Here is a 22,887-nt window from a genome sequence, read left to right on the forward strand (position 1 = left end):
CAATTTATTTACCTATGTAGAGTTTATCGATAACAGGGGCGTTATGTAAATAATTTTTAGAAATTTTTTCAATTTATTTTATATTATTAATAATTTTTTTTTAAATTATATTTTTCTAGATAATTATATATTTTTAAGTGGTATTTTAATAAGAATTATTGGGAATTTTACTATTTTTAATCACAAACTTTTAATTTATAATTTTTAAGTTATTAAAATTATTTTTTATCTTTTCATTATTTTTATTAACTGTTAATTGAATTAATTATCTATGTTATTCATACAAAATGCATTTATTTATTTAATAAGTGCAAAAAAAAAGCATTTTTTATTTATTTAATTTTTTTATCTCATTGCACATTTAGCAAAATTATTTATTTACTGCTGATATCAGAGGTATAGCTGCTTCTTATCAAGACATGTTTGTAAAACTTTTTGATTAATAAAATTCAGTAGAGAGAGGCAATAAAAAAGTAGGCAGAGTATTTTACAACAAATAAGTTCAAGGTAGATTATATATTATTTATTTACTTAGTTTATTAGGATTTTCATAAAAAAATATGCAAAAAAAAAAAAAAAAATATTTTCTTCAATTCAATTTTATAGGTTCTCTGCCTCCATTACTTAATCCAGTACCCCGTTTCTGTAACTTTTAGTGAGAAGTTCTCACATCGAGAAGTGTGAAACAAAAAATTCCATCGTTTCTCGATTTGTGAGTAAAAAGTGTTTCTGTAACTTAAAGTGAGAAGAGGCTACACGAATTACGTTTTTATTGGAAATTTCCAATAAAACAGCTGTCAAAAATATAAAAATTAAAAGAAGAAAACGAACAAATTTATAAACGAAGAATAAATAAACAAGAAATATAAAAATTAAATGAAAATTGTTCGAAAAATTATCCCACTAAATTTGCCCTTGGCAAATTCTAAGTTTATGTCCACGTACTTTTTTAGCATTTGCTTCTGTATATCCGAAATTCCTCCTATTTTCTAAAAATTTGTGAACAATATTTATTTTAATCTTAAATAATTATAAATATAACATTACTTTTTCATATAATTCATGTTTAAATTAAATTTTATTTACTTAAAAATTTCCTTTCCGCATCGTTTTAAAATGTGAGTTTTTTTGACAGTTCATGTGAGAAACTTCTCACAAATTTCCAATAACTTAAGTCAAAAAACATAAATGACAGATAGTTCTCACAAAATTTTCTTACAGAAACACTTGCATGTGAGAAATGATATTTTGTTTCAATTCACATTGATTTTTCTTCAATTTCACTGTTTCATGCGAGAAACTTCTCGATGCGAGAGTTACAGAAACGAGGCACAGGCTCCACAATATTATAAAAAATTCAAAAAGGTACATTTTAAAAAACGAAAAAGTACCAAAAAGTCCCCTTTTATAAGGTTATCTCACTTAATCCGGGCTCTACATACTTAATTTCATGTTTCTAGGTTCAATATTATATAATTTATGTTCTACTTTCTATCACATACTGTTTAGGAGTAAAAGAAAACAACTAACCATAGCATACGTTTATGGTTGGTGAACTTTTTTTATTCACCACGATCCATTTAGGCATGTTATTTTAACGTTATCGCCAAATTATCATCACTAACAAAAACAAATCCATTATAACAAAAATTTCTAGTTGGCAATTCTGTTCACAACTGAGTGTAGAGTTCTACAAAAACAAACAACAAGTAAAAAAACAAAACACAACCACACACACCTACACAGTTTTGTAATAAACACGCAAAAAAACAATAACAGAAGAAAAGAAATAACAAAAAAACGACAGAAAAAAGCAAAAAATACACCAAATAGCTAAAAATTAAAAACATTTTCTTCATTTTATAAATGTTTGTTGCTCGGGCGGTCGTTTGGCGTTAAATAAATTTAATAAAAAAGTTGACGTAGTTGCTTAATAATAAAATTCAGTGTTTGTTGGTTGGTTTATTTTGTTATTAAAACAATTTGTGAATAAAATATAGAAAAAAAACACTATAAAAATAGTACTAATTAATAAAAGATTGTTTGCATCGAAAGAAATGCAATAATTTTTTCTTTTTGCGCAATAACAAATACAAACAAAAAGTAAATTTTTCTAAATAAATGGAAAAGTAAACATAAAATAAACAGCAAAAAATTAAAGTGGGTCCGTTGCAATTTTGTGTGTATTGGGAAAAAACAAACAGTAAATAAATAAATTAACTGTAAAACTGGCTGAAAACATAAAAAAGTCTAACAAAATTATAGTTTATTTGCTGAATGTGTAAAAGTGGAAATAAAACTTTATTAATAAGGCTTTTTTGCTGGTCTTTTAGCAAGGATTTTAGGGGCCTTGTTGTTTTATTTTGTGTCATTGTTATTGTTGTTTTATCAGTGTGTCATATGTGAATATTGCTGTTGTATGTACAGTGCATCAATCGGGCATATTGTGAGTAGATAGGTAGGTCGGATAGATAGATAGATAGATAGATAGATAGATAGATAGATAGATAGATAGATTAGAAGATAGATAGATAGATAGATAAGATAGGTCGATCGATAGATAGATAGAAGTAGAAGTAGATAGAAGTAGATAGATCGATAGATAGAGATAGAGATAGATAGATAGATAGATAGATAGATAGATAGATAGATAGATAGATAGATAGATAGATAGATAGATAGATAGATAGATAGATAGATAGATAGATAGATAGATAGATAGATAGATAGATAGATAGATAGATAGATAGATAGATAGATAGATAGATAGATAGATAGATAGATAGATAGATAGATAGATAGATAGATAGATAGATAGATAGATAGATAGATAGATAGATAGATAGATAGATAGATAGATAGATAGATAGATAGATAGATAGAGATAGATAGATAGATAGATAGATAGATAGATAGATAGATAGATAGATAGATAGATAGATAAATAGATAGATAGATAGATAGATAGATAGATAGATAGATAGATAGATAGATAGATAGATAGATAGATAGATAGATAGATAGATAGACAGATAGACAGATAGAGATAGATAGATAGATAGATAGATAGATAGATAGATAGATAGATAGATAGATAGATAGATAGATAGATAATAGATAGTAGTAGCTAGATAGATAGATCGTACGTGATATCGTATATATAGTGATCGATAGATAGATAGATAGTGGATAGATAGCTAGATAGATAGATAGGACTAGAATAGATAGATAGATAGATGTAGATAGCTAGATAGAGCTAGATAGCTCGATCGCTCAGATAGATCGATAGATAGATAGATACCTACGATAGCTAGCTGCTCGCTCGCTAGACAGATAGATAGATGATAGCTAGCTCGCTAGCTAGCTATATCGCCGATAGATAGTAGCTCAGATAGATAATAGATGACTAGATAGCTGCTAGCTAGATAGATAGGTACGTAGATAGATGATAGATAGATAGATCGCTAGATAGCTCGATAGATAGATAGCTAGATAGATAGATAGATAGATAGAATAGATACTATTAATATGCGGTAGCGTGTCCTACTGTCCATGGACGTTATGACGAAAAGTGTCACAATATCAATGAACATAATGACATAAAGTCTATGGATTTCAAAGAGACCTAATTTAGCAAAGCCGGTATTCGAATTATCTCTGAGTTTAAAATCTCTGTCTGCTATCCAGGACACTTTTTTAAAGGAATCCAAAACAATATGCATCAAATTTAGGAGCAATTCTTTTCGCAATAAGAGTGTCGCCGGACAAAAAAAAAAAAAAAAAAAAAAAACGAAATTCCCCAGGTTGCTGATTCTGTGGCAAGCCATTTGCAGTTGTGTTAACAGAAGCCAATAATTTGTTACGTCAGAAATATTTATTACGATTCGGTATCATGCCACTATGCAAAAAATACTCTTCGGGAAACAGAGCAATTCCTACAGAAACGCAAGGGGATTAGTAATATGCCAATATTTAAATGTTAAATGAATTTGCAAAACGGTTTAAGTTTAAATCTACCACTGTTATAACGTCTCAAATATATGGCCAGATTCTCATTCAGCGCTGCTCTGTTCCCTAGAATGGTATACTTTGATCATAATTATATTTTGAATCAAAATTCCAATTTCCTCTAATCAAATATAATCTATATTAGCATTCAATCTAAAAATTATCTTAAGCAAGAAATACATATATGTACATATAAACAAAGAATTATCTTAATGTCTTTTGTTTTACCTCAACTGTAAATAATTTTGTGTTAAAATATTTAAATGTGGTTTTGTTGTTTTTATTATCTACATATTGGCATTATGACAATTTATTGATGGTCTATTAATAATTTTGTACAGTTTCTATTGTAGATATTTTCAGTGAAATTGCAAATGAAAAAGCACACACACAAAGTCTGCTGATTTAAATATACTAAGTGTCACATAAAATTGTATGTAATTGAATTTGGTTACATGCGATAACCGATTCTATTTAAAGATACATATTTGTATTTAAAATTAATTTCATACATCTTAAACATTTTTAACAAAATTTCTGAGTAAAATAATTCTGTTTTATTTTACTCAGAAATTTTGTAGATTTGTATAAAAATCTCCGGATTTTGCCATTTTATAGTTCACACTAACATATTATAAAATGCGATTAAAATTCTGCTTTCCTTTCTTTGAAATTCGATTAATCGTTATTTTAAATTTTCTTTTATAAAACTCATCATCATAATATGATTTGTGTTTTTATTTGTCTTTTAATAATCTTGCACTTTGCAACATTAATTTATAATTGTGAAATTCTTTTGGTGTTTCATACACTTTTTACAATTTAATTGGGACTCAAAAACACACATCTTAAAACAAAAAAGGCATCATCATACTATTTCTTTTTTTGGTCTAAAGCACACGTAATTTTTTGTCTGAATAATGATTAATACTAAACTTGTATGTGTTTTTCTCTGACAACAATATAAATTGTACACGTATGTCAGGAGCTTAAGAGGAATGGTTTATTTGAATTACAAATAATAAAAATAAACTACTTGATTATCGATTAAAAGTAATTGATTGAGGTAAACAAGATATGAAAGTAAAATAGTTTAGTAATTGGAATATTTTTAAATTTTCTCTATTTAACATTATAACTAAAATCTAGTCTATGGTCTAACTTATATTCGTTTCACAATTTATTTATAGACTATAGACTAGACTATAGACTAGTCTATAGTCTAGTCTATAGTCTAGTCTATAGTCTAGTCTATAGTCTAGTCTATAGTCTAGTCTATAGTCTAGTCTATAGTCTAGTCTATAGTCTAGTCTATAGTCTAGTCTATAGTCTAGTCTATAGTCTAGTCTATAGTCTAGTCTATAGTCTAGTCTATAGTCTAGTCTATAGTCTAGTCCAGCGGTTCCCACAGATTTTTACTTCGCGGACCCCTTGAAGAACTTATTTTATTTCGCGGACCCCCATACATATTTTTTTTTCCTGTACATTGAGAATATATAATATTTCAGATAGGTTTTCAATTGCATGTTTTGAAGATAGAATGACTTCTTTGTTGATATGTTAACATGATGTTTAATTTTATGATCGTGTGATCTTTCATCTTCATTTTTCTTCAAGGTAGCGAAAAGGTTTCTTTATCAAATATTGTCACATGTGCTTAAGGAGTCACGTTTCAAAAATTTGTTGCGATTGCAAAGGGTGAACTGAGTAAGTGAGCTAAGTTTTCGGGAAAATAATATAAGAAAGTTGGACTTCTTCTATGTTGTTGCGGAATGCGTTATCCGCATAATATATGATTTGAACTCTTTGTTAAAGTACTGTGAATTTGGAACTTAAATTTGAATTTTAAAATACCAACGAATTATTTTACTTCATGGTTTTTGGCTACATATTTACGCGAAACGCTATGGATTTTCTATTGTTAATTTAATAATATGTATTGGTCGACAAAATCAAGTTAAAATCTGTGTATCACGTCGGATTGGAATATTTATATAGAGATGCATAAAGAGTCACCTCTGTTTTGGAAATATATAATTTTAGTCCTTTCAAACGAGAACACTTTTGCTTACAATTTGATAAACTTAAATCTGTAATAAGCTTGTCTTTGAATTGAACTTCATACTCCGGAATACCAGTATCCCTAATTTAATTGTAAGGCAGAGTATTATTTGTCTAAAATAAAAACCATTATTTCAGTACATATACAGGAAATAAAAATTACAAATCACGCAGTACTTTACTTTATAAAAGTTATACAATAAATTTGTAGGGCCTAGCTTCTTCCTGATAAACAACCGAAAAAATAAAATTCAAAAAGTTACCAAAAAATTTGGGATTATTGCACAAAAATTGGAGATATTTGTACATACATATAAAAGCAGAATATTGTTTATTCATGGTTTTTTTCGTTCGTCTTCGCGGACCCCCTAGGATTTTACTACGGACCACTAGGGGTCCGCGGACCCCCATTTGGGAACCGTTGGTCTAGTCTATAGTATAGTCTATAGTCTAGTATAGTCTATAGTCTAGTAGTCTATAGTCTAGTCTAGTCTAGTCTAGTCTAGTCTATAGTGTCTAGTCTATAGTCTAGTCTATAGTCTAGTCTTAGTCTAGTCTATAGTCTAGTCTATAGTCTAGTCTATAGTCTAGTCTATAGTCTAGTCTATAGTCTAGTCTATAGTCTAGTCTATGTCTAGTCTATAGTCTAGTCTATAGTCTCGTCTATAGTCTAGTCTATAGTCTAGTCTATAGTCTAGTCTATAGTCTAGTCTATAGTCTAGTCTATAGTCTAGTCTATAGTCTAGTCTATAGTCTAGTCTTAGTCTAGTCTAGAGTCTAGTCTATAGTCTAGTCTATAGTCTAGTCTAGAGTCTAGTCTATAGTCTAGTCTATAGTCTAGTCTATAGTCTAGTCTTAGTCTAGTCTATAGTCTAGCTAGTCTAGTCATAGTCTAGTCTATAGTCTAGTCTATAGTCTAGTATATAGTCTAGTCTATAGTCTAGTCTATAGTCTAGTCTATAGTCTAGTCTATAGTCTAGTCTTTAGTCTAGTCTATAGTCTAGTCTATATAGTCTAGTCTATAGTCTAGTCTATAGTCTAGTCTATAGTCTAGTCTATAGTCTAATCTATAGTCTAGTCTATAGTCTAGTCTATAGTCTAGTCTATAGTCTAGTCTATTAGTCTAGTCTATAGTCTAGTCCTATAGTCTAGTCTATAGTCTAGTCTATAGTCTAGTCTATAGTCTAGTCTATAGTCTAGTCTATAGTCTAGTCTAGTCTATAGTCTAGTCTATAGTCTAGTCTATAGTCTAGTCTATAGTCTAGTCTATAGTCTAGTCTATAGTCTAGTCTATAGTCTAGTCTATAGTCTAGTCTATAGTCTAGTCTATAGTCTAGTCTATAGTCCAGTCTATAGTCTAGTCTATAGTCCTAGTCTATAGTCTAGTCTAGTAGTCTAGTCTAGTATAGTCCTAGTCTATAGTCTAGTCTATAGTCTAGTCTATAGTCTAGTCTATAGTCTAGTCTATAGTCTAGTCTATAGTCTAGTCTATAGTCTAGTCTATAGTCTAGTCTATAGTCTAGTCTATAGTCTAGTCTATAGTCTAGTCTATAGTCTAGTCTATAGTCTAGTCTATAGTCTAGTCTATAGTCTAGTATATAGTCTAGTCTATAGTCTAGTCTATAGTCTAGTCTATAGTCTAGTCTATATTCTAGTCTACAGTCTGGTCTGTGGTCTACTCTTTAGTTTATTCTATAGTCTAGCCTATATTAATCTAGCCTAGTCTACAGTCTAGTCAATAGACTAGTATAGACTAGTCAATAGTCTAATCTATATTTTAGTCAATAGACTAGTGAATATACTAATCTATATTCTAGTCTATAGTCTGGTCTGTGGTCTACTCTTTAGTTTATCTATATTCCAGTCCTTTCTGGTCTATATTCTGGTCTGTGGTCTACTCTTTAGTTTCGTCTTTAGTCTGGTCTAGTCTATAGTCTTGTTTATATTCTAGTCTACAGTCTAGTCTTGTCTATATACTAGTCTATAGTCTAGTCTATATTCTAGTCTATAGTGTAGTCTATAGTGTAGTTTATAGTGTAGTCTATAGTGTAGTCTATAGCCTAGTCTATAGTCTAGTCTATAGTCTAGTTTATAGTCTAGTCTATAGTCTAGTCTATAGTCTAGTTTATAGTCTAGTCTATAGTCTAGTATATAGTCTAGTTTATAGTCTAGTCTATAGTCTAGTATATAGTCTAGTCTATAGTCTAGTTTATAGCCTAATCTATAGTCTAGTCTATAGTCTAGTCTATAGTCTAGTCTATAATCTAGTCTATAGTCTAGTTTATAGTCTAGTCTATAATCTAGTCTATAGTCTAGTATATAGTCTAGTCTATAATCTAGTCTATAATCTAGTCTATAGTCTAGTCTATAGTCTAGTCTATAGTCTAGTCTATAGTCTAGTCTATGTCTAGTCTATAGTCTAGTCTATAGTCTAGTCTATAGTCTAGTCTATAGTCTAGTCTATAGTCTAGTCTATAGTCTAGTCTATAGTCTAGTCTATAGTCTAGTCTATAGTCTAGTCTATAGTCTAGTCTAGTCTATAGTCTAGTCTATAGTCTAGTCTATAGTCTAGTCTATAGTCTAGTCTAGTCTAGTCTATAGTCTAGTCTATAGTCTATAGTCTAGTCTATAGTCTAGTCTATAGTCTAGTCTATAGTCTAGTCTATAGTCTAGTCTATAGTCTAGTCTATAGTCTAGTCTATAGTCTAGTCTATAGTCTAGTCTATAGTCTAGTCTAGTTTAGTCTATAGTCTAGTCTATAGTGTATTCTAGTCTATTACATAGTCTAGTCTATAGACAAGCAATTTTCTAAACTATCTTTCTATTATTAAGATTTTGTTCCTTTTTTCCAGAATTGCATTCTTTTGTCCCACTGTCAGTGATCATAAAACGTCATATTTTCCTCTCATTCATAAATAGCATGTGGCATCTCTTAAATATTGTATACCTCCCACAAACAAAACAAAAAATGTGTTTTCTTCTTTTTTTCAAAATTTTATTTTTAAAAGAAAACCATCCACAAGAACAACAAGACCAAAGGCATTATCATAAACTAACACATTTTAAGGCCCAGTAGGCAAACGGTGGACAAAGGAATCTAGCAGCTAAAGAAAACTGCGTGCATTTTTAATAAAAAATTATAAGAAACAAAGAAAATTCTTTTAAATTCAAAAATTTCGCAATAATAAAACAAGATTATTAAATTTTTTAAGTTATTATCTAAGAGGTAGTCTTAGAAAATGTTTAGTTATTATAAATATACATACCTTTAAGATAAGATAATTGTGTGTAATAAGATAAACAATTTATTTATATAAATTTTTTTGTTTCTTTTAGATTTAAAATATTTGCAATTGGATTTGCAAAAACCCCAACAATTACAGCAGAATGGATAGAAAAAAGGAGGATTTAGAGGAGAGTAAAATAAAAACTAAATTAGCAACTTTAATTACTCCAGCTGAAGCCACAAATATTTTATCAACAGCAACAACAACACCAACTGATGATGATGCCAGTACTGAGTCTTCGGATTGTCTAGAATCTTGGACTTTAGTTAATGATAAAAATAGTAAACTACGTAATCAATTAGAAGATAATGAAAACCGTGTAGAAATTTTAAAAAATAGCGAAAACGATGACGAAGAAGAGGAGGATGATGAGGTCAACAAGGAGGAAGAAAACGTAAAGGACGTGGAATTAAAAGAGTAAGTTCATTTTGTTTTTTATTAGAAAGATATATTTTAATAATTTGGTTTTTATTGCAGTTCTCTAACTGATGCTAACACTGATGATTTCTCGGATGGCATTTCCATTATTAGTGAAAGCGAAAGTGTGGGTCGCATCTCGCCTCATCCTTATCTGAGAGATCATTTGCATGATTTGAATTTGAAATTTACTTTGGGAGAACATATGGATGATTCTATTATTAATAAATTAAGAGAGGAAATGGATCATGATATTGAACCTTTGGTAGTGCCACAACCTGCTGAACCTGTGTTGGAACAACAGATACGTCAAAGACGTAGAAGCTCCACAGTTGAGGAGAAAAATCAAGCTTTACAGAAAGCTTCACAAACTGTAGCTTTACCAAGCGGTTTCTCTCCTCTGTTTAAACGTGGTCTTCAGGGCATTTTCTATGTGGGTGTGGGTCTAGCCATTTTAGCCTTAATTGGTAAAATTGTCCATCCCACCTGGCAGCCTTTGTCTAAAGGAGGTAGTTCTGCAGATACCTCAGCTGAATTGGAACAAAAAGTCAATGACATGGAATTGCAAAATAATCTAATGAGAGCCGAAATTGATTTACTCAATAAACAAGTGAAATATTTGTCCAGCCTCAATGATCCCCAGCAGCAACATCAACAAAAACAGGGGAAATATAAAGACTACAAAGAAGGCAAAACTTTCAAGGCCTGGGCAGGCAATGGCGATTCCCTTAAACCGGTGGAGATCAGCAAACAAGACCTCAGAAAGCCTTATAAATGTCCGGATGGCTCCTTTGTAGAAATTGCCAATATGTGTATGGAACAGAGTAACTCCAATGAACCTAATATTGTAGAACAATTTGGCCATGTGGTAGAGGATCTTAAGCAACAATCCGAAGCCTTTAAGACCTTTGAAAAGGTGGCTGAGGAACTGCAAGGTTTCCAGGACAATCCCTTTGAACAATTGCAAGAAGTATTTGCTGAACAGAAGGCCCTAGAAGCCGCTAAAAAGGAATTTATAAAAAATAAACCCATCTATGAGACACCACAAGACTATCAACAAAATCTGCCACCTAAAGAGAAATATCAAAAGTATAACAACCACAAAGAAGACAGTTACTCCTCTAAACCTTATAAAACCAATAAATATGATGAGCAAACCAAACTACCCAAAGATCATAAGAAATCTTTTGGCAAAGATGACAAGCACAGTAAAGAGTTTAAGAAATATCAACACAATAATCCTGACAGCACCAAGGACAACTCCAAAGAATGGCACACGGATAAATTCAACAACAACTCCAAAGAAAGAAAATATCGCCGAGATAATTCTAAAGATTTTGATGACTCGCGGGAAAATTCTAGAGAAAATCAATCCAAGGAACGTTTTAATAAACAACAAAAACGGAGATATGATAAAAGTCGTGAAAAAAGCGATAATGATGACAACAGCGGTGAATGGCAAGAGAAATATATGAAACATAGAGAACAATTGCGTAAACAAAATGAGCAAAAATATCAGAATAATAACAAGAACTGGTACATCAAACGTGGCGACAGTCGTGAACATAAACGTAGTGGCGAAAAACAATACAGATGAAGTATTAGTATCACTTCCTCCTTCTAAAAAAAAAACAAAGATCACTCTACTTAAATTAAGAGTTTTTCTTAAATTTCTCACTCTCTCTTTTTTTTAATATTTGGACGAAAAACAATTTTTAAAAAAAATTTTGTTGTGATAGTAAAAAAATACATAATTATAAAATTATATTATAAAAAAAATTATTAAAAATTTAATTTTTTATTTTATGTAAAAAACCCCATTTATATTTTATTTAATTAATAAATTTAATTTTTAAATTTCAATCGTTAATTAAATTTTCGATTTAATTTTAATTTTCTTTTAAAAAATTTTTAAATTTTATTGTAGAAATTTTAGAGTTTTTATTAAAATTACTTTTATTAAAAAAATTAAAAAAAATTGATTTTAAAAAATTTATTTCTTTTGAAAATTTTTATTTCAAAAAATTTCAATTTAAAATTTATTCTTAAACTTAGTTTATGCTTAAGTTGTATACGTTTCATTTTTTAAATAAAAAATTGTTTAACATTTTTAATTATTTTATTTTATTTTTTAACATAAATTCATTTTAAATGTTTTTTTTTCTTCTTATTTTCCTTTTCATTTCTTTTTATATTTAGTTTTAACTGTGTAAAAAATATCTAATTTAAAATATGTGTTAATATTTAATTAATATTTGTCTCATTTTTTTGTTTTTGTGAAATATTATTTCAGTTTTAGTTGTAAAAACGAATATATTATAAAATTTGCATTATCCCCTCCCATTTTATACCCCCCGTCTAAAATACACTTATTGTGCAAGTTATATAGTAAACTAATTATTACACGAGTATAAAAAATCCTATTTGTAAACTAAAACATATTATTATAATAATGATGATGATAATAAATAAAAGAAATTAAAATATTAAACAGAAATTTGAATTATTTTTTTGTAATAAAATCGTAAAGTTCTAGACTGTCATCATACCTAAAACTACATCAAGAAACCTTGAATTTTGAATCCAATATGGGGGCTAGGCTCAAATGAGAAACGAATTTCTCTATTTTTAATACCGAACAAACTACATAAATAGAAAATACAATTTCAACCCTCTAGCACTATTCATTTAGGAAGTATTGGAATTGATCTCTCAGATTTGAGAATAATTTTTCATTCTACTACCTAAAGAAGTAGTGTTTTGAGTTTAAGTTTAAAATATGGTTCCTAAAATAGAACATGTCACTAACGTTAAGAATTGAAAATTATTCAATTTGTTTAGACTTTTGCTGTTTTCGACCGATTTTTCTGAAATTTTCACAGTGTCTACTGTATGTCTGGAAGGAACGAACTATAGACACCTCCCATTTAAAGGAAAATTTTGCACTAACTACTTTGAGATCCATGTCAACATTTGGGTAATAAATTGGTGGACTTTCAATAGGAACTTGGCACGTGCCATATGAATTAAATACAAAAATACGTATGTATTTCTGGGAAAATGATCTAGAACCTTTAAAATTGTAAAGTGGAGTTTTTATTTATATTGACTTTAGTCTAGTGTAAAGTCTTTACTCTAGTCTATAATATAGTATAGGGTATAGTATATCGTTATAGTCTAGCCTAAAGACTAGTCTATATTCTAGTCTATAGTCTAGCCTATAGACTAGTCTATAGTCTATTCTATAGTCCAGTCTATAGTGTAGTCTATAGTCTAGTCAATAGTCTAGTCTATCAAATAGTCAATAGTCTAGTCTATAGTCCAGTCTATAGCCCAGTCTATAGTTCAGTCTATAGTCCAGTCTATAGTGTATTCCATAGTGTAGTCTATAGTCCAGTCTATAGTCCAGTCTATAGTCCAGTATATAGTCCAGTCTATAGTCTAGTTTATAGTCTAGTCTATTCTGGAATAGTCTAGACTTTTCTATTTTGGTCTAGTCTAGTCTATAGTCTAGTCTATAGTCTAGTCTATAGTTTAGTCTAGTCTATAGTCTCGTCTATAGTCTAGTCTATAGTCCTAGTCTATAGTCTAGTCTATAGTCTAGTCTATAGTCTAGTCTATAGTCTATAGTCTAGTCTATAGTCTATAGTCTAGTCTATAGTCTAGTCTATAGTCTAGTCTATAGTCTAGTCTATAGTCTAGTCTATAGTCTAGTCTATAGTCTAGTCTATAGTCCAGTCTATAGTCTAGTCTATAGTCTAGTCTATAGTCTAGTCTATAGTCTAGTCTATAGTCTAGTCTATAGTCTAGTCTATAGTCTAGTCTATAGTCTAGTCTATAGTCTAGTCTATAGTCTAGTCTATAGTCTAGTCTATAGTCTAGTCTATAGTCTAGTCTATAGTCTAGTCTATAGTCTAGTCTATAGTCTAGTCTATAGTCTAGTCTATAGTCTAGTCTATAGTCTAGTCTATAGTCTAGTCTATAGTCTAGTCTATAGTCTAGTCTATAGTCTAGTCTATAGTCTAGTCTATAGTCTAGTCTATAGTCTAGTCTATAGTCTAGTCTATAGTCTAGTCTATAGTCTAGTCTATAGTCTAGTCTATAGTCTAGTCTATAGTCTAGTCTATAGTCTAGTCTATAGTCTAGTCTATAGTCTAGTCTATAGTCTAGTCTATAGTCTAGTCTATAGTCTAGTCTATAGTCTAGTCTATAGTCTAGTCTATAGTCTAGTCTATAGTCTAGTCTATAGTCTAGTCTATAGTCTAGTCTATAGTCTAGTCTATAGCCTAGTCTATAGCCTAGTCTATAGTCTAGTCTATAGTCTAGTCTATAGCCTAGTCTATAGTCTAGTCTATAGTCTATAGTCTAGTCTATAGTCTAGTCTATAGTCTAGTCTATAGTCTAGTCTATAGTCTAGTCTATAGTCTAGTCTATAGTCTAGTCTATAGTCTAGTCTATAGTCTAGTCTATAGTCTAGTCTATAGTCTAGTCTATAGTCTAGTCTATAGTCTAGTCTATAGTCTAGTCTATAGTCTAGTCTATAGTCTAGTCTATAGTCTAGTCTATAGTCTAGTCTATAGTCTAGTCTATAGTCTAGTCTATAGTCTAGTCTATAGTCTAGTCTATAGTCTAGTCTATAGTCTAGTCTATAGTCTAGTCTATAGTCTAGTCTATAGTCTAGTCTATAGTCTAGTCTATAGTCTAGTCTATAGTCTAGTCTATAGTCTAGTCTATAGTCTAGTCTATAGTCTAGTCTATAGTCTAGTCTATAGTCTAGTCTATAGTCTAGTCTATAGTCTAGTCTATAGTCTAGTCTATAGTCTAGTCTATAGTCTAGTCTATAGTCTAGTCTATAGTCTAGTCTATAGTCTAGTCTATAGTCTAGTCTATAGTCTAGTCTATAGTCTAGTCTATAGTCTAGTCTATAGTCTAGTCTATAGTCTAGTCTATAGTCTAGTCTATAGTCTAGTCTATAGTCTAGTCTATAGTCTAGTCTATAGTCTAGTCTATAGTCTAGTCTATAGTCTAGTCTATAGTCTAGTCTAGTCTATAGTCTAGTCTAGTCTATAGTCTAGTCTAGTCTATAGTCTAGTCTAGTCTATAGTCTAGTCTATAGTCTAGTCTATAGTCTAGTCTATAGTCTAGTCTATAGTCTAGTCTATAGTCTAGTCTATAGTCTAGTCTATAGTCTAGTCTATAGTCTAGTCTATAGTCTAGTCTATAGTCTAGTCTATAGTCTAGTCTATAGTCTAGTCTATAGTCTAGTCTATAGTCTAGTCTATAGTCTAGTCTATAGTCTAGTCTAGTCTAGTCTATAGTCTAGTCTATAGTCTAGTCTAGTCTATAGTCTAGTCTATAGTCTAGTCTATAGTCTAGTCTATAGTCTAGTCTATAGTCTAGTCTATAGTCTAGTCTATAGTCTAGTCTATAGTCTAGTCTATAGTCTAGTCTATAGTCTAGTCTATAGTCTAGTCTATAGTCTAGTCTATAGTCTAGTCTATAGTCTAGTCTATAGTCTTAGTCTATAGTCTAGTCTATAGTCTAGTCTATAGTCTAGTCTATAGTCTAGTCTATAGTCTAGTCTATAGTCTAGTCTATAGTCTAGTCTATAGTCTAGTCTATAGTCTAGTCTATAGTCTAGTCTATAGTATAGTCTATAGTCTAGTCTATAGTATAGTCTATAGTCTAGTCTATAGTCTAGTCTATAGTCTAGTCTATAGTCTAGTCTATAGTCTAGTCTATAGTCTAGTCTATAGTCTTAGTCTATAGTCTAGTCTATAGTCTAGTCTATAGTCTAGTCTATAGTCTAGTCTATAGTCTAGTCTATAGTCTAGTCTAGTCTAGTCTATAGTCTAGTCTATAGTCTAGTCTATAGTCTAGTCTATAGTCTAGTCTATAGTCTAGTCTATAGTCTAGTCTATAGTCTAGTCTATAGTCTAGTCTATAGTCTAGTCTATAGTTAGTCTATAGTCTAGTCTATAGTCTAGTCTATAGTCTAGTCTATAGTCTAGTCTATAGTCTAGTCTATAGTCTAGTCTATAGTCTAGTCTATAGTCTAGTCTATAGTCTAGTCTATAGTCTAGTCTATAGTCTAGTCTATAGTCTAGTCTATAGTCTAGTCTATAGTCTAGTCTATAGTCTAGTCTATAGTCTAGTCTATAGTCTAGTCTATAGTCTAGTCTATAGTCTAGTCTATAGTCTAGTCTATAGTCTAGTCTATAGTCTAGTCTATAGTCTAGTCTATAGTCTAGTCTATAGTCTAGTCTAGTCTATAGTCTAGTCTATAGTCTAGTCTAGTCTAGTCTAGTCTAGTCTATAGTCTAGTCTATAGTCTAGTCTATAGTCTAGTCTATAGTCTAGTCTATAGTCTAGTCTATAGTCTAGTCTATAGTCTAGTCTATAGTCTAGTCTATAGTCTAGTCTATAGTCTAGTCTATAGTCTAGTCTATAGTCTAGTCTATAGTCTAGTCTATAGTCTAGTCTATAGTCTAGTCTATAGTTAGTCTATAGTCTAGTCTATAGTCTAGTCTATAGTCTAGTCTATAGTCTAGTCTATAGTCTAGTCTATAGTCTAGTCTATAGTCTAGTCTATGTCTAGTCTATAGTCTAGTCTATAGTCTAGTCTATAGTCTAGTCTATAGTCTAGTCTATAGTCTAGTCTTATATTCTAGTCTATAGTCTAGTCTATAGTCTAGTCTATAGTTTTTAGTCTATAGTCTAGTCTATAGTTCAGTCTATAGTCTAGTCTATAGTCTAGTCTATAGTCTACGTCTATAGTCTAGTCTAGTAAGTCTAGTCTATAGTCTAGTTCTAGTCTAGTCTATAGTCTAGTCTATAGTCTGTCTATTAGGTCTAGTCTATAGTCTAGTCTATAGGTCTGAGTGCTATAGTCTAGTCTATAGTCTAGTCTATAGTCTAGTCTATAGTCTAGTCTATAGTCTAGTCTATAGGTCTAGGTCTATTAGTTCTAGTCTATAGTCTTAGTCTATAGTCTAGTCTATAGTCTAGTCTATAGTCTAGTCTAAGTTAGTCAAGTCTATAGTCTAGTCTAATGTCAGTCTAGCTATGTCTAGTCTAGTTCTAGTCTAGTCTAGTCTATAGTCTAGTCTAGTCTATTAGTCATAGTCTAGTCTCTAGTCTAGTCGTATAGTCTAGTCTATAGTCTAGTCTATAGTCTAGTCTATAGTCTAGTCTATAGTCTAGTCTATAGTCTAGTCTATAGTCTAGTCTATAGTCTAGTCTATAGTCTAGTCTATAGTCTAGTCTAGTCTAGTCTATAGTCTAGTCTATAGTCTAGTCTAGTCTATAGTCTAGTCTATAGTCTAGTCTAGTCTATAGTCTAGTCTATAGTCTAGTCTATAGTCTAGTCTATAGTCTAGTCTATAGTCTAGTCTATAGTCTAGTCTATAGTCTAGTCTATAGTCTAGTCTATAGTCTAGTCTATAGTCTAGTCTATAGTCTAGTCTTTAGTCTAGTCTATAGTCTAGTCTATAGTCTAGTCTATAGTCTAGTCTATAGTCTAGTCTATAGTCTAGTCTATAGTCTAGTCTATAGTCTAGTCTATAGTCTAGTCTATAGTCTAGTCTATAGTCTAGTCTATAGTCTAGTCTATAGTCTAGTCTATAGTCTAGTCTATAGTCTAGTCTATAGTCTAGTCTATAGTCTAGTCTATAGTCTAGTCTATAGTCTAGTCTATAGTCTAGTCTATAGTCTAGTCTATAGTCTAGTCTATAGTCTAGTCTATAGTCTAGTCTATAGTCTAGTCTATAGGTCTAGTCTATAGTCTAGTCTATAGTCTAGTCTATAGTCTAGTCTATAGTCTAGTCTATAGTCTAGTCTAGTCTAGTCTAGTCTATAGTCTAGTCTATAGTCTAGTCTATAGTCTAGTCTATAGTCTAGTCTATAGTCTAGTCTATAGTCTAGTCTATAGTCTAGTCTATAGTCTAGTCTATAGTCTAGTCTATAGTCTAGTCTATAGTCTAGTCTATAGTCTAGTCTATAGTCTAGTCTATAGTCTAGTCTATAGTCTAGTCTATAGTCTAGTCTATAGTCTAGTCTATAGTCTAGTCTATAGTCTAGTCTATAGTCTAGTCTATAGTCTAGTCTATAGTCTAGTCTATAGTCTAGTCTATAGTCTAGTCTATAGTCTAGTCTATAGTCTAGTCTATAGGTCTAGTCTATAGTCTAGTTATAGTCTAGTCTATAGTCTAGTCTATAGTCTAGTCTATAGTCTAGTCTATAGTCTAGTCTATAGTCTAGTCTATAGTCTAGTCTATAGTCTAGTCTATAGTCTCGTCTATAGTCTCGTCTATAGTATAGTCTATAGTCTAGTCTATAGGTCTAGTCTCTAGTCTAGTCTATAGTCTAGTCTATAGTCTAGTCTATAGTCTAGTCTATAGTCTAGTCTTATAGTCTAGATTATGTCTTAGTCTATAGTCTAGTCTGAGTCGTCTAGTCTATAGTCTAGTCTATAGACTAGCTATAGTCTAGTCTATAGTCTAGTCTTGGTCTAGTCTATAGTCTAGTCTATAGTCTAATCTATAGTCTAGTCTATAGTCTAGTCTATAGTCTAGTTCTATAGTCTAGTCTATAGTCTAGTCTATAGTCTAGTCTATAGTCTAGTCTATAGTCTAGTCTATAGTCTAGTCTATAGTCTAGTCTATAGTCTAGTCTATAGTCTAGTCTATAGTCTATTCTATAGTCTAGTCGATAGTCTATTCCATAGTCTAGTCTATAGTCTAGTCTATAGTCTAGTCTATAGTCTAGTCTATAGTCTAGTCTATAGTCTAGTCTACAGTCTATTCCATAGTCTAGTATATAGTCTAATCTATACTCTAGTCTATAGACTAGATTATAGTCTAGTATCACCTAAAAATTTTTAGTTAATGTAATCTGAATTACTCATATTTTCCGTTAAAAATTGTATTTGAAAACCCTAAAGTCGGCTGCAGATTCTTAAACAAATTGAAAAAATTTTGAAAAATTTATGATCATTTCCTAAAAAATCAATATTTGTCTTTAGAATGTATTATAAATGAATTCAAATTAAAGAAACGTCACGAAATTTAATGAATTTTATTAAACGAATTTGAGTGAAGAAAATGATAATGATAAATAGATGAAAAATTTTAAAATTTAAACGACTTACCAGTAGAATCTCCTTACTCCTTTACTGAGAGTTAATTTCCTTTATATTCCAATGGGGTTTCACTAAATAATTTAATATGGGATAAAAAAGCCACAAATGGCTTATTTTTTATGAAACACTAATTTTTAATTTTTATAAAATATGCAAAATAATTTAATAAAACACTGATATTTTTTTTAATTTTTTTTATTTTATTAACATATTTTTATTTAATTTTTTATTTAATTACTTCGATTTTTTCACTTTTATTTAATTTAATTTTATTTTATTCACTTTTTTATTAAATTACTAAAAAAACAAAAGGAATGTTCTTTTAATTAACTTTTTTACATTTTCCTCTTTTTATTCTAAAAGGTACGCAAAATGCTACCCATTAAAACCCTAACGCATCACTATCACTACCACCTACCCAACACACATAACAAACAAAATTTCTTTGGCCTTAAACATTTTTGCAAACAAAACAAAATGGCCGCTTGCAAATTTGCATCTACATTTTTCGCACACGATTTTCTCGAAAAATAATAGAAAATTTCACTTAAAAACATTTGTATCATATTACCACCTAATTAGACTACATTTTTACAAAAAAATATTATAATTTTCTTTAATTTTTACCACTTTAATTAAATTTTTATTAATGCGCACACTAATTACACGGACTATTACGTTCTTAACTCCTCGACGCCTGACAAATAACTAGAGAAGCTGTCAAAGTGATTTGTTACTTTTAGTTGTATTTTTTTAGGAAGGAAGCTTAAAACTTCAAAAGTTTTGTTAGATTTTTTAGTACTAGTTAGCAAAGACTTCAACCATAAAGGAAACTTTGAATATTTTATAAGGTTTATATTTTATAAAGGAAATTATAATCAAACCTTAGCATAGAATAGAGAAAATTTAAAGAATTTAGGTTTGATTTTTTTATAAAATACGAAAATTAATATTAATTTAATGTCGTAATTCAGCTAAAATTTAAACAATTTTATTAAAATTTGTAAAAATTTAATAATAAACTTAATAACAATAAAGCTTTTACTTTGAAATATTCATTAGGTTCTTGAAATGGTTCGTGTCTTTGCTGCTAAGAAGTAAAGACAAAAAGCTTCTGTTATACTAAGTACACTCCCGTATATTTGATTAGGTTTACAATTTTATTCGCATTATAATCAAAGAAAATTCCTAAAATTAATTGAAAGTTTATATGTGTGTTAATTTAATAATTTTTTTGTGGCTAAAATTTCTGAAATGATTAAAATTAACCGATATTAGAACTTGATTGGATATCAGGAACATTTTTGTATGCACATTTTTGATAAAATAATTGTTGTATCAAATTCAAGACTTAGAGAGCCTTTATTAACTTTTACACAATTTAGAAAGAAGCAAAATTTTATGATCACTTTAGTATTCCATCAGAAATCGATTTTTATATTGATAAATACCGCTTCAAAATAGAAAATAGCAAAATTTAGATACATACTACTAAAAATTTTAAAATTAAAAAATTTTAATTAGAAAAAAATATAGTATACTAGCTATACCCAGTGTGCTTTGCTACCCTACAAGCAATATAAATTAAAATCTCTTTATTTTTTGTTTTTTTTATTCATATGGGAGGTGTCACGCCCCCTATTTGTAATAATCCAATTTACTACCCAAATGTTCACATGGATGACAAAGTTGTTCGGGAAAAATTTGAGGATAATAGCTCTAATAATTTCCCAGATATACAAATTTGTGTGTTTAATTCATATGAGGGGTGCCACACCCCTTATTGCTAGTCCACCAATTTATTCCCCAAATGTTAACATGGATGACAAAGTTGTTAGTGCAAAATTTGAGGATTCTAGCTGCAATGACGTCTCACATAAATATATTATAATTTTTTGTATTTAATTCATATGAGAGGTGCCACGCCCCTATTGCTAATTCGACAATTTATTACCTAAATGTTCACATGGATGTCAAAGTTGTTCCTGCAAAATTACGGATTCTAGCTCTAAGCGTTTTTCATTTCACATTTTTGTATTTAATTCATATGTGAGGTGTCACGCCCCCTATTTGTAGTACTTCCATTTTTCCTACAAATTGTTTATATGGATTTCAATGTTGCCCGTACAAACTTTTAGAATTCTATACAAATTTTTGTCTTTAGGTGCCACGCCCCCTAATGCTAGTCCTCCCATTTTTACTTCTAATATGGATCTCAAAATTGTCCATACATATTTTGAGGACTCTAGTTGTACCATATTCTGAGATATTCGAATTGTGAAGAAGTGGGCGTGACAACCCTATTACTCCTTCCAGATATAGAGGAACATAAAGTGAAAATGTCAGGAAGATCGCTTCAGTGGCTTAGTATCCTATAAGGTACAAATAAACATACATACATTGATGTACATTAGGGTGTCCCGTGGACCACTTTTTTGTAGGAATACCTCGCAAAGGATGCATATTTAAAAAAGGGCTCAGTTCCCTACCAGCGATTGAGAAGTATTCCTATATGATATTTATAAATGGTCAGTTCCTCGCGACACTCTAATGTACATATTTTTAAGAAAAACCCACCCGCTGCTACTGAAAAATTGTGATCTCTCATATTTTTCATCAATAATTGATTTTTGCAGATCTTAGTTTCCAAACCAGCGATTAAGAATCTTGATCTCAATACAATATGCTAAAAAATTGTCTGCAAACTTTTCGCTATGGGTCTCAAATTCGGTAATTTTGAGCTGATTATGAGATTTTTTTTAAATTTTAAGATTCTTAAATTTAAATTTTCTAGAGTAGTTTTGGTCCAAAAAATGTTTTTTAGTGGCATATTTTACCGGGAGTGTTGTAATGGGTTTTGGGGGGGGTATGATAAAAAGGTTCTTATTTTGTTAAACTTTTTTTCCATTACCTTTTCCTTCCACCCTGTTCTCTCTTTCTTTCTTTTATTAGAACATCAATTAAGAGTAAGTAAGAATATTATGATTTTCTGAAATTTTTTAAAATCACAAATATAAAATTAATTATTAAATTAGTGTAAAATTTTAACGGATATCCGAATAAAACATATATAGATCCCAGCCTTTCTAAAATAACACCGTTATCAGTTATCTCATTTTCTTAACACAAATACGGAAATTCCTAAAGCGGAAAAAAATGTGTAACAAAAAATTAGTTTTTTAACTAAAAGTGCCCACTGTGAAGTTATTTACCGTATGATATTAGTAACACTTTGTATATATTTAAAGAACTTGTATATGACTATATAAATATGGACCCGTGTTGAGGATCGGTACTTTGTGTTTTGCAAATTTGTTATTCAAATCAATATATTTTTTTCAAAATGGACCAAGTTTGGATAGTGATGCTGAGGATAGTGTCTGCTTAAATAGGCCAAATTTTATTTTACATGCTTCTACATTAAGTTCTTCTTCTCAGATCATATAAAATTTGTATATAAATAGTTCCGAGGAAAATTTGTTTTTATAGGGAAATCTCCAAAAAACCCCCTACATGTTGCAACTTTAGATGCGTCTAAATTTTTAAAGGGACATGATAACTGTTGATAATTTTTAGAAACTTATCAGAAAACTAGAAAATATATTTTTAAACTTTATACGACTCTTCGTAGGCCCGCTACATTTAAAAAACTTAAAATAGATCGGGAAAATTTAAGAATAAAAAAATTTTAACTTAAATATATCTTAAACCAAAGGAAAGAACCCACACAAGTATGTAATTTTTTGTAAATCTTCCCAAGAACTAATTCAGATCATAAATGGATTTTTGGTGATTAAAAAAAAAATAATAATAATAACCGGGGTGAACAAGTTTGAGGGGCTACTCATTGGCTCCCATTCCGACCTCGACCACCAACAATTGTGAATTAACTAGAAAACAGCTCCAAACATGTGAAATTTTATTCTAATAGTTTTAATATATACAACAAATTTTAATATATACAATAGAGGATTT

General features: G+C 30.1%; 2 protein-coding genes across 2 annotated transcripts in view; both read left to right on the plus strand.

Moving 5' to 3' along the window:
• The window catches only part of LOC119602427, a 136,298-nt gene extending 126,558 nt beyond the window's left edge, over positions 1–9,740 (plus strand). Inside the window, exon 4 of the mRNA XM_037953941.1 lies at positions 9,406–9,740. Within this exon, the coding sequence (XP_037809869.1) occupies positions 9,406–9,464 (59 nt within the window). The 3' untranslated portion in view covers positions 9,465–9,740. The remainder of the gene's footprint in view (positions 1–9,405) is intronic.
• On the plus strand, positions 9,578–11,370 carry LOC119602425. Its single transcript, XM_037953935.1, has 3 exons — positions 9,578–9,590; positions 9,659–9,773; positions 9,834–11,370. Exons 1-3 carry the CDS (start codon positions 9,578–9,580, stop codon positions 11,368–11,370), a joined length of 1,665 nt encoding a protein of 554 aa, XP_037809863.1.
• Positions 11,371–22,887: the final 11,517 nt, after the last annotated feature.

This window comes from Lucilia sericata, unplaced genomic scaffold (genome assembly GCF_015586225.1).
Source record: "Lucilia sericata isolate MDLA Ls3-8-SP2 unplaced genomic scaffold, ASM1558622v1 Contig000231F_arrow, whole genome shotgun sequence".
Classification (NCBI taxonomy): Eukaryota; Metazoa; Arthropoda; class Insecta; order Diptera; family Calliphoridae; genus Lucilia; species Lucilia sericata.